Raw genomic sequence first — 16,735 nt, 5'->3', positions numbered from 1 at the left:
TCTTTTGCCTATTTCTTGTACGTTTGGGTTTCTAGCCAGACTTTGTTCAAGAGTCTGGGCAGCTATGCCATTTTTCTTTTGACTCAGTTATGTGGTTGGTTTTATTCCAAGTTCTGTATCCTTTTTACTCAAATATAGCATATATACGGAAAAGTACACTTACTACAAGTGCATAGCTTAATAAATGTTCCCTTTTAAGGAATAGAACATCAGCAGGCTCTAGTAGCTCTCCTGTGGACCCTTGTTCCCAAGAACAACTACAGGACAACTACAGGAAGCAGCGAGCTTCCAGCACCATCAATTAACTTTGCTTGGTGTATCTTAACTTTATATATGCCAATAAAATTATATGAACAGTAAGTGTTCTTTTGTGTCTGGCTTCTTCATTTCAGTATTGTAAAATACATTGTTATTAGCAATAGATGGTTTGTTCTCATTGTTCTGTGGTTTTCCGTTATACTGATATGTTACAGTGTATGTATCCACTCTACCAGTGCTGATTGTTTGGGTTGTATTCACTGTATGCCTGTTAACAGTAGTGATGCCATAAACATTTGTCTGTGTCTTGATGGGAAGTGTTTGGGTGGAATTGCTGAGGTATAGGGTATACATGAGTTCAACTTTACTGTTTTCCAAAGTAGTTGCACCAAATTGTCTTCCTACCAGCACTGTATGGGTATTCTAGTCAATCCACATCCTCACCGATACTTGGTGTTGGCCATCCTTTTCAGTTCAGCCATCATGAAAGCTACTCCATGCTGGGATTTTATATTAATTAATTAATTAATTAATTAATTAATTAATTAATGATTTTATTTATTCATGAGAGACACAGAGATGGAGGTGGAGACACAGGCAGAGGGAGAAGCAGGCTCCATGCAGGGAGCCCAACGTGGGACTCGATTCCAGGTCTCCAGGATCACGGCCTGGGCCAAAGGCAGACACTTAACCGCTGAGCCACCCTGGGATCCCCATGCTGGGATTTTAATGCCCACTTCCCAGATCACTAACAAGATTGGGTCCATTTTCATGTGCCTTATTGGTCATTTGTGTAATAGGTATTTGAGTCTTTTGTCCATTTTTTGATTAGTTGGTCTATTTTCTTACTGATTGTTTTTATTTTTTAATTAGTTTTTTAAAAAGATTTTAGTTATTAGAGAACGTGGGGGTAGTGGCAGGGGAAAGAGAGAGACAGAGAGAGAGAGAGAGAGAGAGAGAAAGCAACCAGATCTCAAGCAAATTCCATGCTGAGCCGGCAGCCTGATGCGAGGCCTGATCCCATGACCCTGAAGATCATGACCTGAGCCAAAACCAAGCACCCCTTGGTAACTTACTGAGCCACCCAGGTACCCCTTTTCTTGGTGGTTTTTAAGTTCTCTTACCCTCAGGAGAATTTCAGTAAGTGTCTGAAGATTCACCTTTGTTTATTGCTTTCGTGGCCTGCCTCTGCAGATTAGGAGAGAACTGCTTCTGCCATGTTCTCTGTGATACCCTTTATCTTTTAGTCTCTCTTGTCTTGCCGGCTCCAAGGTCTGTAGTGTGCTCTCACTTTCCAGTTAGTGGGTTTCTGTGTCGTGGTCTGTCATCTTGCTCTGTAGTATTAGTCTCCCTTGGTACCAAGTCTGCTTATTCCAGTCATGGATCCCCGCCCACTGAATCTGTGATGTCACTGATTCATGTATGACCTTACTTTTAATTTGCATTTACCATTTCGTTGATTTAGTTATGTGAGTCATTTCTTTGCTTGAAAAATACAGAGCATTTTGGTCTCTAAAGTCTTTGCGGTGTAAAGGCTGGATTTTGGGAACAGTTTCACCTTTTTTGCATCATTCCTTGGTGTCTAAGAGTTATGGTCTTGGCTGCAGTCCAGAGAGACAGTTTTATTATTTCTAGGAATATCTCTTCCTGCCTTCTTCCTGTCCTGGTGAGCTGCATGAGCAGCCAAGAGCGGTCTCATCCAGTACCTGCTTCTGTCCTGGGGCCTGTCCTGCCCACTCTGTCTCCAAAATCAAGGAATTGAATAATAAGCCCTATCCAAGACTGCTCTTTTATTAGCACCCACTCGTTTTCCTTTTCTTCTGAGGAGGCCCTTTTGTCCTCACGTCTCTCATCCGTTGGCCCCAGGCTGGTGTTAAGGAAACAAAGAAGCCTTTGTTGGGGTGTGAGATACTGCTGGTTGGTGTTTGGAAGCTTCCTCAGGGCCAGAGGCTATTGAGGACCTTGCCGGGGAGACCAGGGTGAAGAGGAGTCTTTCAAGGAGTTGGAGTCATGACCAGTCTTGTGGACTGCTAAGAAATATGGATTCTGTCTCAAAGATGACAGAACATGGTGGGAGTCCTCTGTGGGAGTCTTCTGTGACAATTCTCATGATCTGGGACATGGACTGTTGGTACTAGGATAGTCTGGAGGGGTGGGGAAGTGTCACATGGCCCTATCAAAGAGATAGTGCCCTAAGATCAGGCCCTAGAAACTGAAGTAGCCCGGAGAGTCAGGGTGGCTGCTGTGTGTGAGAGCATGCTTCCGTGCTAGTGTGACGCTGGGGTGTGGCATCGATGTTACAGCCCCAGCCTTCAGAGGGGCACGTGGAGGCACAGGGAGGGGATGTAGCTGCTCCCAGTTACACAGCCCGTCAGGGCTTCAGACCTGGAGGAGTATCCTAGAAGCCACGTGTCTGTCTGTGCAAGTCCTGTGCACACTGGTCCCTTTCAGTCTCCTGACAACTCAGGTAGTGAACTCCTGTCATCCTCGATTTCCAGAATGGAAACACGGACAGTCTGCCCACGTATCCTGGCCACTCGGTGGTGGGGTAGGGGTCAGCTGTCAGCTCTGAGTCTGTCTGAGGCTTCTTCAAACCTGCTACACAAGTAAGAATTTTTTAAAAACGACTTAAATCAGGTTCTTGGACATTTATCTGTCCATGTTTCCTCCCTGTAAACAATCACACAGATTGAGGAAGTGAGGTCATCTATCATTTGTTTCATATTAGCTCCCTTTAAACACAACAGTTTTGTGTATAACTTGCCGCCCTGTGGTGCCCAGTACTCACGAAGCTATTCCATGAAACCCCTCTCCTTTGGCATGTAGAAGATGATGGGCCCAAAGATCCATCTTCTCGGACAGCATAGCTGAATTCTGGAATAACGTGGGCGCTTCATCTTGTAACGGTTGTCACAGGAGCAGCAGAAACAAGACCTAAAATAGAATGGACATAAAAAATGTCATTGTTCTCTTCTGTTAACTATCATATTGCATAACTCTTAACTCAGAACCCTGAGTTCTTGAACTGTATTTATTACATTGATAAAAATTTGAATTTTTAAATTTTTATTTAATATTAAAACTCACCCCAGGATGAATAATAAATAAATGTTTGCTGAGATTTTATAGACAGTTACAGATGAAAATTTCTTAAAGTACAGACCCCAGGCCATTGGCAGTGGCCAGCTCTCCCATGGGCTTCCCTGACTGTACAAAGCACCCACCAGCCCCATTCACGTGCCCACTTTGTTTTCAGGGCCTTGTCAGTGTCTGAAATTGTTTTCTTGTTTTTCTGCCTCTCCCCACTGTAAGTTGTATGTGAGTAGGAACCTTGCCTGTCATAGTCTTGGAATCTCAGGTCTAGAGCAGACACTCAGCATGGGCTTGCTGGGCAGATGCTGGGATATGGGCTATTCTTGGTACTCTCCATGTATAAAGGAGAGTGGCTGCCCCCTGTACCCCCACCCTCATGAGGGCATCGAGCTTCTCCCATCTTCTGTCATCTGTCCTCCAGCCTCCTCCTGCCCCCCTCCTTCCCCAATCTGGCCCCTATGTGTGGTTATCCTGGTGACATGAGAAAATGAACTATGCATTTGTGACCCAGTTCTAATTATCCCCTTCTGTGATTAAGCTTTATAGGTGGTCGTAGAAATCACTAGAGATAGTTTATAAAACACCATTTCTAATATTTCTGAACCAGAAACATCATCTAATAATTTATTTTTTTTTATTTTTTTAAATTTTTATTTATTTATGATAGTCACACACACACACACACACACACACAGAGAGAGAGAGAGAGAGAGAGAGAGAGAGAGAGAGAGGCAGAGACATAGGCAGAGGGAGAAGCAGGCTCCATGCACCGGGAGCCCGACGTGGGATTCGATCCCGGGTCTCCAGGATCGTGCCCTGGGCCAAAGGCAGGCGCTAAACCACTGTGCCACCCAGGGATCCCTCATCTAATAATTTAAACTGGGTGTTGCTAATTTTAAATTAAAGCTATAAGATGGGCAGAAATCCAAAAGTTAAGTAACATGTTTTATAGGCGAATCCTTGAGAAGCAGGTATTTTCCTGACACCGCTGGTTGCAATGCACAAGCCCTGGGGAGGGAGTTTGGCAGCAAAATGACACGAGCTTACTCTTTGTCAGGGTGGTTCTGCTTCTAGGAACTTCTCCCCCACATACACTGGGAAGCATATGAGGTCAGTGAAAAGGCTGCTCATTGCGGCACTGTTGGAGATAGAAAAGGATTTTCAACAAGGTAAATTTCTATTAATAGGGACCTGGTTGAATAGATTTTGGTGCTTCTGTCCAGGGAGCTCTGTTGCAGCTATAAGAAGAAACAGCAAGGAAATGCTCCGTGTTGCTAAGGAGAGGTACGCAGAATAGGGAATTAAATGAGAAAGCAAACGTGGAGATACGTATGTGTGATATACTACTGTTTTAAAAAGGGAGAATAGGAATATATATATGTGTTTGTGTCTGCCTTTTAAAAACCATACTCTTATTTTTTCTTCTTCTTCTTCTTTTTTTTTTTTTAAAGCTGCCTATGGGGAAAGGAGGGAAGCCAGGTGGAGGGGACATGAGTAAAAGCTGGACTTCTGTCTGTACCTATTTTGTAGATTTGATTCTGGAACCATGTAGATATTTTACATCATTATAAAACAAAAGTACATAAAATATTAGGACTTTTGCAATTTTGGTAGATAATGTCAAATTTTTCGCTAAAAGGTTTATACCCTACTTAGCTCTTGTTAGCGCTGGAGGAGGAGGACTCTTTTCTCCCATACTTCTGCCAACACTGGATTACCATCTTTCAAAACTTTGCCAGTCTGATAGGTGAAAAATAGTTGGCTGTTTTCATTTGTGTTTCCTGATGACTAGAGCAGTTAACTATCTTTTTGTTTATTAGCCCTTCTGTATTTCTTCTCTGAAATGCAAGTTCATAGCCTTTTTTTTTGTAAGGAAGATTTTTTTCTATTGATTTGTAAAAACTAGTTATATGTAGTAGATACAATTTTCATTTGTTGATTATTACCAGGTTCCTGACCTCATTTCCAGTTAAGTTGTTCAGGCCCTTGAGTGTAGTAGCTGGTGGTTTTTCTCTTGTCCCACGGTATGAGATTTTTGTACAAGGACATTATGTATGATACATTTGAAATGCTAACATTATATTTAGAGTAACTTGGACCACTTTTCCCTAAACTGTTCAGGTGCTGGACCTCAATTCGTGAACTCTTTGGAGTGTGATAGCAACTGTGTTTTCTTTCCTTTTTGAAATTTTCCTATGGCTCATTACCATGTCTAAGTGGTAGGTGGTTGGTGAATGTCCACCTACGTTGATTTTTGGTGACTGTATAAACTAAATTCCTTTTTTTTTTTTTTTGGTTTGAGACTTTTCTTGGTTTTTAATGACCATGATGAGCATTTTAATATCCTGTTCATTTGAGATTCTGAATGAATCAGTCTCTTTTCATTAAAAAAATAGATATAGTGAAAGTAGATTTTGAAAAAGTTTTTATAGTTGTTAGCATTTGATTTTGTGTTCATTGCTTAATTGCTGGTCTTTCTTGTTTCTTTGTAGGTCATCACTCCATGTAGGAAACTCATTTTGTGTGCTGATAACAGGAAAGAAATGGAAGAATGGATTGCAGCGCTAAAGACTGTCCAGAACAGGGAGCACTTTGAGGTCCGGAAAGAGCAATGTCCGTTCTTGTAGAAACTCTGCTGTCGATTATCAATCATATTTGGACTGAGCAGCTTGGCACTCACTTTCTCAGGATGTTCTTTATAAAATTAAGGCTCGTTGCTCGTCCTTTTGGCTGACCCTTCCTCCTCTCCTCTCCTGGATATTTTTGAATCTTGTTCAAGTTACCACATTCAGGGATGTCAAAGGGACACCTTATCTTTGCCATCTTTCTTTTGTTCTTCCAGCCTACTCAGTACAGCATGGACCATTTCTCAGGGATGCACAATTGGTACGCCTGTTCCCATGCAAGGCCGACCTATTGCAACGTGTGCCGAGAGGCTCTGTCCGGGGTCACGTCACACGGACTGTCCTGTGAAGGTACGAATGGCGTGTTACTCTGCTGGGAAACATGGCTTGAGGTTTCACTTGACAAAGCTTTAGAAACCCTTGAATGGTCACCACAAATCAGTCAGTATAAAGTAATTTCTAAAGTAATTTCTGGGACTCTGTGCTTGTTTATTTTACCTACCAGGGAGTCTGGTAAATTATTATTTTGTACAGTAACGGAACAGCGTAAAAAAAAGGAAGTGGTAATAGGGAGACACAAAGAGGAAATGTGAAGAACACAGGGAAAGAGGTTAAGAATCTGTCAGCCCGGGTAGTTACACCCTCCTGGGTAAATTGGGCTGTGAATAAACAGATTAAACATGACCTCCCAGATCTGGAGAGTGGGTTACAGTGGTTGCTCAAGAGCAGAGGGCGGGAACAAAGGCGGACAAACTGTGAACCCCGGGCTAGTGGCTGGTTTTGTATAGCCTGTGAGATTAAGAATGGTTTTTTTTTTTTTTTAAGAATGGTTTGTACATTTTAAATGGTGTGGGGCACCCGGGAGGCTCAGTTGGTTAAGCATCCTTCTCTTGATTTTGGCTCAGTTCATGATTTCAGGGTCAGGAGATTGAGCCCCACGTTGTGCTTGGCTCTCAGCACAAGTCTGCTTAATAACCTCTCCCTCCTGCTCAGTTGCTGCCACCCCTCCCAGCCTAGCCCCGCTTTTGCACTCTCTCTCCCTCTTTCTTGAATAAAAAAAGAAAATCTTTTTCTTGAGAGAGTGACAGTATAAGCAGGGGGAGGGTGAGACAGAGAGAGAGGGAGAAGCAGACACCCCCACTGAGCAGGGAGCCCGACTCCCTGAGATCATGACCTGAGCTGAAATCAAGAGTTGGATGCTTAACCAACTAAGCTACCCAGGCGCCCCTAAATAAATAAAGCCTTAAAAAAAAGTGGTGGAGAAAAAAAGAAGACGACAACTTTGTGATATAGAAACCTTGTGGTCTTTAAATTTTGGTGACTGTACATGTAGCATGGTCCATGGTGGCACTCGTGCCTCTGGGCAGGGCTGAGGAATTGGGTCAGGGCCTGTGTATGGCCCGTGAAGCTGACTCCTGCTATCCCACATGCTGGTCTCACTGTGATCAGAGAGCGTGTTCCCTAGCTATGTAGTTGACAACATGGGGAGTGCTCCGTGTTCCTTCCTAGCTGTCCTAGAAGAGCAGGACAGGTCATGCTGGACCGCTTCTCAAGCATGGGGAGCATTGTCCTGAACGAGGCTTGAAAAGGTCGAGGCTTGACAGTCTCTTGTCTGTCCTCTCACAGTGTGCAAATTTAAGGCACACAAACGGTGTGCTGTGCGTGCCACCAACAACTGCAAGTGGACCACCCTGGCCTCCATCGGGAAGGACATCATTGAGGACGAGGACGGGGTATGCACTGGGGGAGCCTGCCCGCCACCCTGCCTAGACCCTCTTCACTTCATGCTCCCACTGGGGCAAGAGGCCCCCTGCCTCTGTTGACCTGCACATGCTTCTCTGGCTCTAGGCTTTTGTTTGCCTTGCTCCCACTGTGTGTTTGGAGTTCTGTGTCAGCCGCTGCACCTCAGCCTGGCCAGCCCCCGTGGGTCGTGCTGTGCCACCTGGGCAGAAGGAGTGGGGTGCCAGGCAGCACACCGCAGACCCTGCCCCTCCTCTCCCCCCTGCTTGTACTGAGGAGAAAGTCTAGGTTGAGTTCATTCCAGGGCATTTTTGCGTGAGGGCTTCTTCACCTGTGTGGGGGGCTCTGGGGATGTCCCTAGTGCACAGGCCTCTATGGTTTGCAGATTGCCATGCCTCACCAATGGCTGGAGGGAAACCTGCCTGTGAGTGCCAAGTGCACAGTGTGCGACAAGACGTGTGGCAGCGTGCTGCGTCTGCAGGACTGGCGCTGCCTCTGGTGCAAGGCCATGGTGAGTGGGTGCAGCCCCCAGTACATTCTCATCCCCCCTCAAAGCGCCCACTCCCACAGTGCCAGGGAGACTTCCAGGGGATGCCAGTGACCCCTTGTGATATATTCCAGGTGCACACGTCCTGTAAGGAGTCCTTACAGACCAAGTGCCCACTGGGCCTGTGCAAGGTGTCTGTCATCCCACCCACCGCACTCAACAGCATCGATTCTGACGGTGGGTGCCTCACGCTGTCCTGGCTCACCCATTTCCTCAGCCTCCCTTCTCTGGGCATCCTCCCCTCCCCCATGCCAGAGGGGGTTACCCTGGTGATTTGAGATGTGGTCGGGGAGAGGAGACAGTCCAGGGGTGCTAAGTGGAGTCCTGTGGCCGTTGGGCACACTTGGATGGGAGCCGGTGCTCTCGTGCTCCATCTGCCGGCTTCCATCTGGCAGCAGATGTGGAGCAGCATGCTTACCTGAACCTGCTCACCTGTCCAGATGGTAGACGACGGTGTGTGTTAACAGGCGTCGGTAGGAGGTGGGAAACTGGGGCGCGGATCTCAGAAGGTAGCTCCTCCAGATTGAGAGTAGAAGGGAAGGACAGCAGCGAGGCGCATGGTCTTGCTGAAATTGAGTCACGTAAACACAAGGTCCAACTAGATGGGACTCCCGTTCTTCTCCGTGGGGAAGGGTGATGCAGAAGACTGTTTATCGAGATCTTATTGGTGACTGGGTGTGTGCATGGAAGTTACAGGTCTCTTGCAGGGGTCAGCTGCTTTTTCTATGGTTGAGCCCCGTACTGGGCTCTTGGCGTAGCTTCCTCATTGTCCCCTCTCCCTTTCCACCCTCATGTCCAGGCTTCTGGAAGGCCACGTGCCCTCCGTCCTGCACAAGCCCATTGCTTGTCTTTGTCAATTCCAAAAGTGGGGACAACCAGGGTGTGAAGTTCCTCAGAAGATTCAAACAGCTGCTGAACCCTGCCCAAGTCTTTGACCTCATGAACGGAGGACCACACCTCGGGTAGGAGGCCAACAAAATAGATCTTTCTTGGAACTTTAAAGCTGTCTGAAGATAATGCATGCTCATGAACAAAAAGATTCAGAGATATAGAAACATCTAAATAAGGGGTAGAAAGTCTTTGTTGAACCATCCCCTCCCCAGATCCCATTAGCGAAGGCACCCACCCTTAACAGCAGAATAGAGCCACCTGTCTTTCTGGCTTTTGAATGTGGATTTCACTTGTGCAGACACGTTTAAATCAGGTCACCTACTGGGACCTCCTGTCGTGCCTTCTGCTTTCCGCCTGTGTCAGCACAGACATGTTTTTATGTCCGTGATTACAGATCAGCCTCTTTTTCAATGGTGCGTGGTACTAAGGGGGCCTCAAAGGCGAGTCTTCATTTTGGGAGGGCATGAGAGGTCTCTTACCTCACAGGTATGCTGCGAACACTCTGTACTTGCAGGTACGGTGACACATGCAGATATGTGAAGCCCAGTGTGTGGGGGGCAGGGTAATTTGGACATCGGATGGGTGTTCTTTCTACTTTTGTACATTGTGTCATTTGTGGAGAACATTTGCTGCTGTAAATTGTGTCATTTGAAGGAACTCTTAGCTTCCTTGCTTGGCAGCACTAATTCAATGTAGGAGCTCTGAGGTAGGAGCCTTGCTTGGAAGGGAGATTGTCCAGGATGGTTGTTGTGGAAGGTGCTTGCAGACCGTGTTCTCTGGGGTGTATTTGCCTCCGAGGCTCCCAGGAATGTGTTGTTTTGGAGCAGGGTGTTGCTGGAACAGGAGCCTGGGTGCCCCACAGAGGAGAGGAACATGCCCAATGGTGCCTGGGGGCGTCTATCTGGCATGTTGCTTTTCCCCACTGGCATAAGGCGCTGTTGGAAAACAGTCACGGGCTGGGGCTGGCCTGGTCCTCAGAGGCTGCTGCGTTCATTGTGTTTCTTCGGAGACACCAATGAAGTGGTGGTCTGTGCCCAGGAGCATATTTGCTGTTGGCGTGATAGGTAGTTAGTAAAAAAAAAAAAAAAAAAAAAGGGACCACTGGCAGGGTCATCACAGGCCCTTGTATCCCACACAGGTCTGGGCTGTTTCCCCGTAGGGCACCAGGGTCGTCAGGTGGGTGCCGTGGGATGGGTGGGACCGGCTGGCCATACTACACGACCCGGGGGCAGCCGAGTGCCCATCTGGGCGAGCACATAGGCCCCCACCGGCCAGAGGAGTTAGCAGCAAGGGACGGGCCGGCTTTGGAAGCCCCCATGGAAGGGCCGCGGAGTTGGTTGAGGAAGTTCCCGTTTCTGGGCAGCAGCCTTGCCCTCCTGCAGTTCACCACAGAACTTGGAGATACTGCTTCATTTTCCCGATTCCCAGCCTGGATGTGTCACGTCTTCTCCAGAGAAGGGAGGCCTGAGGGAGACCAGTGTTCCCAACGGAGCACATGTGGCCATTTCTCTGGCACCTGAAGGTCAGGTACCACCTTGCTGCTTCAGGACCTCTGCCCTGCTGATAGCCCGAGTTTCAAGCTGTGTCACTCATCCCTGTTTGTTTTCTGCGGACTTCCTCTGGTCGGGACTCTGTGCCAGATGCAAGCCCAGGTAGCTCGGGGTCCTTGTGTTCAGATTGTGCAGCACACGAACAGGTAGAGGTTGCAAGGCAGAGTGATCTGTCACATGGACGGGGTGATGTACAGGTTCTTGAGGAACCCAGGGGAAGGAGCATACAAATTAAACTGGGGAGACTCTCAGTCTCTCTGCTGAGCTAGCATTTGAGAAGAGTTAGTGTTTTAATGGCAGAGAGACGGGTAGCAGCCTCCTAGGCAGAGGATGCTCTGTGTAGAGAGGCGAGGACACAGTGGGGTGGCTGGGGGAGGGGGGCCGTGGAGCTGGGGCAGCTGGCGGGCAGCTCCTGGCCGAGAGGTTTGAACCTTTCCTGGAGACAGGTGGCAACTTCTCAAGCTGGACACTCAGGGTGCCTGGTTGGCTCAGTCAGTTAAGCATCCAACTCTTGTTCTTAGCTAAGGTCTTGATTTCAGGGTTGTGAGTTCAAGTCTGGTGTTGGGCTCCGCACTAGTTATGAAGTACTTAAAAACGTAATAAAGCTAGACACTCGATGAAACTTTTGGGAAGGTTGTGCTGGTAGCACTAATTAGAGTCCCGGAGGAGACATGAGGCCCTTGTAGGGATTAGGAGAGAAGCTGTGGTGGTCTGTACTCCAAGGGGACGATGAAGTCTGGCTCTGTAACTGGGTTCATAGTGCTGCAATTCTCCAAGGAAGGAAGCTTAGAATGAGGAGGTGCCCATGAGACATGGAGTGACACGTTCTGGTAGATGGGTGCAAGTGTTGTCCTTCAGGAAGGCCTGGGGGCCTCATGCAGGGTCATTGGGATCCGTGTGGTCCCTGAAGCCAAAATGTGGATAAGGCCTCTCAGGAGGGTGAGTGAGGGATGAGCAGAACGCTGTAAGGTGTTCTGAAGGGACATTTCATGTAGCAAGGTGATCAAGAGGATCACAGGAGGGAGAGGTAATGGAGATAAGATTTGAGGGGAACCGGGATGGCTCCCACACCTGGGAAGGAGGGACGCAGGGAGACTCCTACAGCCTAGGGCTCCTGAGCTATGGGAGTGAGGGCCAGTGGGCAGTGTGGGTGGGCAGCCCTGCAGGCTGGGCCTGAGCACACCTGGGCTCTGCTCCCAGAAGTGTATTCACAGCAGGGGCACAGTTCAGTCTCGAGGAGTGCTCATGGGCTTTTTGGCCCAGGACTCACTGGCCATCATTTGGCCTTTAGAATGGACCTCATTTCTCTGACATTTTCATTTCTCTGCAGCTTACGCTTATTCCAGAAGTTTGATACATTCCGGATTCTGGTTTGTGGTGGGGATGGCAGTGTTGGCTGGGTCCTCTCTGAAATCGACAGCCTCAATCTTCACAAACAGGTACGTGGACGTGGAGGGGCCCAGGCAGGGGAGCTGGATGCTGTGGTACCGTGATCTCCCTGTCTTCTCAACTGGGTGCGGCAAAGGTCTCGGAGGGAAGAGCAGGCGTCTTGGAGGGAAAAGCAGGTGTCACGGGGCCCAGGAGCTGTGATGTAGGAATGAGAACTTCAGCTAGAAGTGAAGGGAGCTATGAAAGAACCTTCCACTCCTTGGAGGTCCCAGGCCAGGAACAAGTTGGGTGGGGCTGCCATTCCACGGTGCCCCCCCCCCAGCTTTTATTGGGTAGTGCTAGGCCCTGCTGCCGGTGCCTCCTGCTTGGTGGTGCGGGGGGGGGGGGGGGGTGGCGCGCGGCGGCAGACATACACTTGAAAGTCAAGTCACAGGGTTCATTGGATTTCGTGTCTCTCTCTCTCTCTCTTAAATTTTCCTGATTGGAAAACAAAAAAGTGTTCATTGATTTCCCACTGTGCTCCATCGTCCTCGTTCCTCACCCTCCAGTGCTAACCACTGCCGCTAACTATTTTTCAGACCTCCGGTCAAGATATATATATGTATAAGACATGATACAGTTTTAATTTACACAGACCCACATTCCCCAGGCTCTCCAGTTACTGTGTTTTGCCTTGTGATCCTCGTCAGTAAACGGAGAGCTCTGTGCAGCACGGGTTGGCTCGCCTCCCTGCCCTGGGGGTTTGTGCCCGTGTGCCTTCCTGAGGCTGCAGAGACACCCTTCCCCTTCACTGTCTCTTGCTCATCATCTTTCTTTCGCCCAACTAGGTAGAGAAAGGTATGTTTGATTCTTGTTTAATACTGATCAAGTCAAACATTTCTGTTAACTATGAATTTTTAGGTGAATCAGGTGTCCATATTTTTGGCCTAGTTTTCTATTAGGATATTTACCTCTTTAAGACATACTAAGGATCATTGTTATATTAGGGATATTATTATATATTAGGACCAACTCCTGTCGGTCATATTTTTCTAGGTTTGTCATTTGCTTTCAACACATTTTCCAGGTCTTTGACCTGACTTTGAGCATGTTTTTCAGAGACTTAGCCTTCTCTCCCGGCTGCTAGCGTGGGTGGTCTTGGTAGGTGGGGGGACTTGTCTGTTTAGCCCTGGACTCTGGGATGATGCTGAGAGGCGCCTGTCTGAACCGGGTCTGAACCGGCCTGTGCTGGTCACCTGCTCAGCGCAGGCGCACACTGGCCCCTAGTGGTGGAGGTGGGCCAGGACACTTGCGCCCTCGTTTAAGTCTGTTGAGTTCCAGGATTATTCACAAGTTCACCATCACTAACCAGGAAGGCGGGGAGGCCAGTCGTTTGTTTTCATCCATTCAGCTCAGTCCAGCGAGCATTCATCTCCTTTGGCTTCTCCGTCGCACTTGGTCCTGATCACTCCCCTGCTTGCCCGGCTTCCCTGAGACCCCACCCTCACCCTCTCTCTGTTTTTCTTCTTCCTGGCTGCCCCAGGTCTGTCTCCGTGCCCATAGTGCCTCAAGCCTGGCATTTTCGGCCCTGAGCCCCCCACTCAGCCCCACCACCCTGTGTTTTTTTTTCAAGGAGTCTGAAAATATCATCTACCGGACATCATTCTGGATCCTTCCCTCGCCCTCCCTCATTTCCAGTTAGCTGCCACCCCAGAGTGTCTGGGCCACGTCCTGTGTGCTGCTGAGTATACCTCAGCTGCCCCGGGGACTCTGTCTGTCCAGGCTGCTCACTGGGGCTGTTCCCCATGGGCAGTTTTGCTCACTCACCCACTCTGCTGAGTGTTCTCTGGTGGCTCCTTGACTTTAGGTAAAAGTCCAGACTTAAACTTAGTTTATCAGAGTCCCCTGTGTGGCTCCTCCTCTGTCTCTGCTTCTCTGACTTCCTGTCCCCTGACTTGGCACGTGGGTCACCTCTCCATCTGGAACACTGTTGTGCCTTTAGTGCTCTCTCTGCCCCTTTTCTTAAGGCTCCAACACCAGGTCCTCTCCGACTGGTGTGCTGGGTTTCCTTGTCCTCATCCTCAGGCCGGCGGGGCTTTCTGGCTGAGTTGCTGGCCCCGGGAGGGTGGTTGGGGTGGGTGGTCCCAGGCCGTGCTGTGCTTGGGGAGGACTGGTAGTGCTTCCACACGCTGCATGGCAGAACTGGAGGCTGAGTTCTTGGGCATCCAGCATCGGGGAGCTTCCTGAGCCCGAACTGGCCTGATGAGAGTTCCAGGTGGAGGCCCGGGCCTGAGCAGCACACACCGTGGCTCTGGGGAGGGTCAGGTGGAAGGCTATAGGCCAAGCACTGGGGCATGCTCAGGTTAGGTGCATGTCCTGGCCCCTGTTTCTGATGGACTTAGAAGCCAGGAATGAAATGACACTAGTGATGTTTTTGAAAGATGATCTTGGCATTAGTGAATAAGGTGTAGTGGATGGAGAGGTGGTGGGGACTCAGAGAGGTGGGGCTTCCTAGATACTCACAGGAAGGGCAGGATTGTGGCCATAGCAGTGAAAATGGGAAGGGAGGAGATTTTGGAAATCTACATCAGGGTGGTCCTAGAGGATTAAGTGTCAAGATGAGAAACAGGCATAGTTCTGGAATCTTCTCTTGGATTAAAAGACCCTCCGTCTGTCTGGTGGGCTTTGCCTAGACTCTGAGAGCCACCCTGTCTTAGAGGAGACCTCTTGCTGAACTTGGCTATTGTCACAGTTAACAGGGAGGGTGTTTAATGCCATGTCTTCCCTCTGTGTCCTGCCAGTGCCAGCTGGGAGTGCTGCCCCTCGGCACGGGAAACGACCTGGCTCGCGTGTTAGGCTGGGGCTCAGCCTGTGACGATGACACCCAGCTCCCGCAGATCTTAGAAAAGCTGGAACGAGCCAGCACCAAGATGCTGGACCGGTGAGTGGAGGGCATTCTCACACCACACAGGGCAGGGCACCTCGACCAGGTGTTCTCGGCCTGGGCTCCCAGGACGACAGAAGTCCTGTGCAGCTGTTTGTAGAGATTGGACCTGACTGAGAATTATTGAATCATTGTGTCATATGCCTGAAACTAATATAACACTGGACATTAATTATGCTTCAATAAGAAACACAGGAAAAAAAAAAAAACACAGGACAGTCAGATGCATCTGAGATGTAAATCCCTGCTCTGTCACTGAGAGTTGAATGAACTTGAGCACTTTCCTCAGTCTCACTGAGTCTTAGATTCCTCGTCAGGAAGGGAAAAATAATCCTAGCTACCTTGTGGGTGTGTTGAGGGATGAGAGTTTAATTCATTTGGTCAATTCAACTAGTGTTTGTTGAAAAAAATATTGGATCTGAGCACGGTCAGGTTTTGATATTTGATATTTTTTGATAGTTTCTAACTTTTCATCAGATTCTGCAGAAGTTAAAAATAAACAGAACGGGTGAGCAACCTGCCCTTGAGTGGTTCAAGTGAGGCGGCGAGGCCTTGGGTGAGGGGTGCCCCTGGCGGACCCCCGCCAGCAGAGTTGTCCTTGTCATAAGGCTGAGCGGTCCCATTTCCCCATACTCTGTTCCCAGGAGAAGATAAGTTCTGGGTAATTGTTCTGTATAGGTTTAAAAATACTTTGGCATCCTTTTTGAGTGAACTACTTTTAGTTCTGAGCTAGATGTAGGGAATCCCACTAACCACATGCCTGTGGGAAATTGGTCTCACTGACAAGTGCTTCATGGTCTTGGGTAGGATCCTGCAGTGGTGATTGGCAGTGTGATTTTGAGTGCACTCTGGCTGCCCCTGCCGCATCTTCTCCCTTTAAGGGAGGTGTCCGTGCCTGTCTTTGGTGCCTGTGAAATGCTCCTATCTGGGGGAGCTGGCTGCTGGCTGGGGGGTGTTGGCACTCTGTAGAAGGGGAACCCATCGCTTACAGAAGCAGATGTTCATTCATGGGATCCCTTTTACCCTCCCTCAGGGGCCTGCAGGGCCTTATTGGTTGTGACGTTTGTTCTCAGCTCAGTGAGGAGCCAAGTTATGGGGCGCAGAGTGGAGATAAAGGGCTTACGGATGAAGTCAGACTGTAAGATTGCCCAGGGCTGGGCCGACTTGCTGAGGGCTGCCTTTATGTGTGCAGGTGGAGCGTCATGGCTTACGAGACCAAACTCCCGCGGCAGGCCTCCTCTTCCACGGGCACTGAAGACTTCAGTGAGGGCTCTGAGGTATCTGCTGTTGCCCCCACCTAGCATCGTTCACGCCACCTCCCCAGCCCTTTGCTGATGAGCCGCTCCTTAAACGTCCTGCCCGAGGTTGGGCCCGCAGAGGTGCAGGCTCAGCCCAGGGTCACGTGGGAGCTGAGTGAATTCCAACTATCTCGTGGGCCTTGGGGTCCTCTGGGGGCTTCCCGGGGTGACCCCAGGACTTGGAGTCCCTTGTGACGATGGTCTCCTACGACTTCCTGCTCTTGCACTGTGCACTCCCAAGGTCTGCCCCTACTGCCGTTGTTCCCAGTGGCCTCCAGGCTCCCTCTCTGGTCCCACTCCTCTAGAATCCCTCCATCCTGCCACCCTTGCGCTTAGCCTGTGCTGGTCCAGTGTCCAATGTTTGGTTCTTCTCATTTTACAATTGCTTTTGTGACTTGTTGGTCCCCCAGGGCCTAGGCCTA

At 49.0% G+C, this 16,735-nt stretch overlaps 1 protein-coding gene across 5 annotated transcripts in view; it reads left to right on the top strand.

Annotated features, from left to right (window-relative positions):
- The window catches only part of DGKD (diacylglycerol kinase delta), a 106,354-nt gene that overhangs the window by 64,186 nt on the left and 25,433 nt on the right, over positions 1-16,735 (top strand). For all 5 annotated transcript variants that reach the window (XR_008661195.1, XM_055300151.1, XM_055300152.1 and 2 more), the window contains 9 exons: positions 5,844-5,948; positions 6,194-6,326; positions 7,602-7,708; positions 8,101-8,226; positions 8,337-8,439; positions 9,062-9,224; positions 12,034-12,142; positions 14,873-15,012; positions 16,208-16,292. Coding sequence is in view for 4 of the 5 variants with exons in the window: in XM_055300151.1 (XP_055156126.1) it covers positions 5,844-5,948; positions 6,194-6,326; positions 7,602-7,708; positions 8,101-8,226; positions 8,337-8,439; positions 9,062-9,224; positions 12,034-12,142; positions 14,873-15,012; positions 16,208-16,292 (1,071 nt within the window). In the remaining variant the exon portion in view is untranslated. The remainder of the gene's footprint in view (positions 1-5,843; positions 5,949-6,193; positions 6,327-7,601; positions 7,709-8,100; positions 8,227-8,336; positions 8,440-9,061; positions 9,225-12,033; positions 12,143-14,872; positions 15,013-16,207; positions 16,293-16,735) is intronic.

Source organism: Nyctereutes procyonoides, unplaced genomic scaffold, assembly GCF_905146905.1.
Source record: "Nyctereutes procyonoides isolate TBG_1078 unplaced genomic scaffold, NYPRO_anot_genome, whole genome shotgun sequence".
Lineage (NCBI taxonomy): Eukaryota > Metazoa > Chordata > Mammalia > Carnivora > Canidae > Nyctereutes > Nyctereutes procyonoides.
This window is presented reverse-complemented; position numbering and strand designations above follow the sequence as displayed.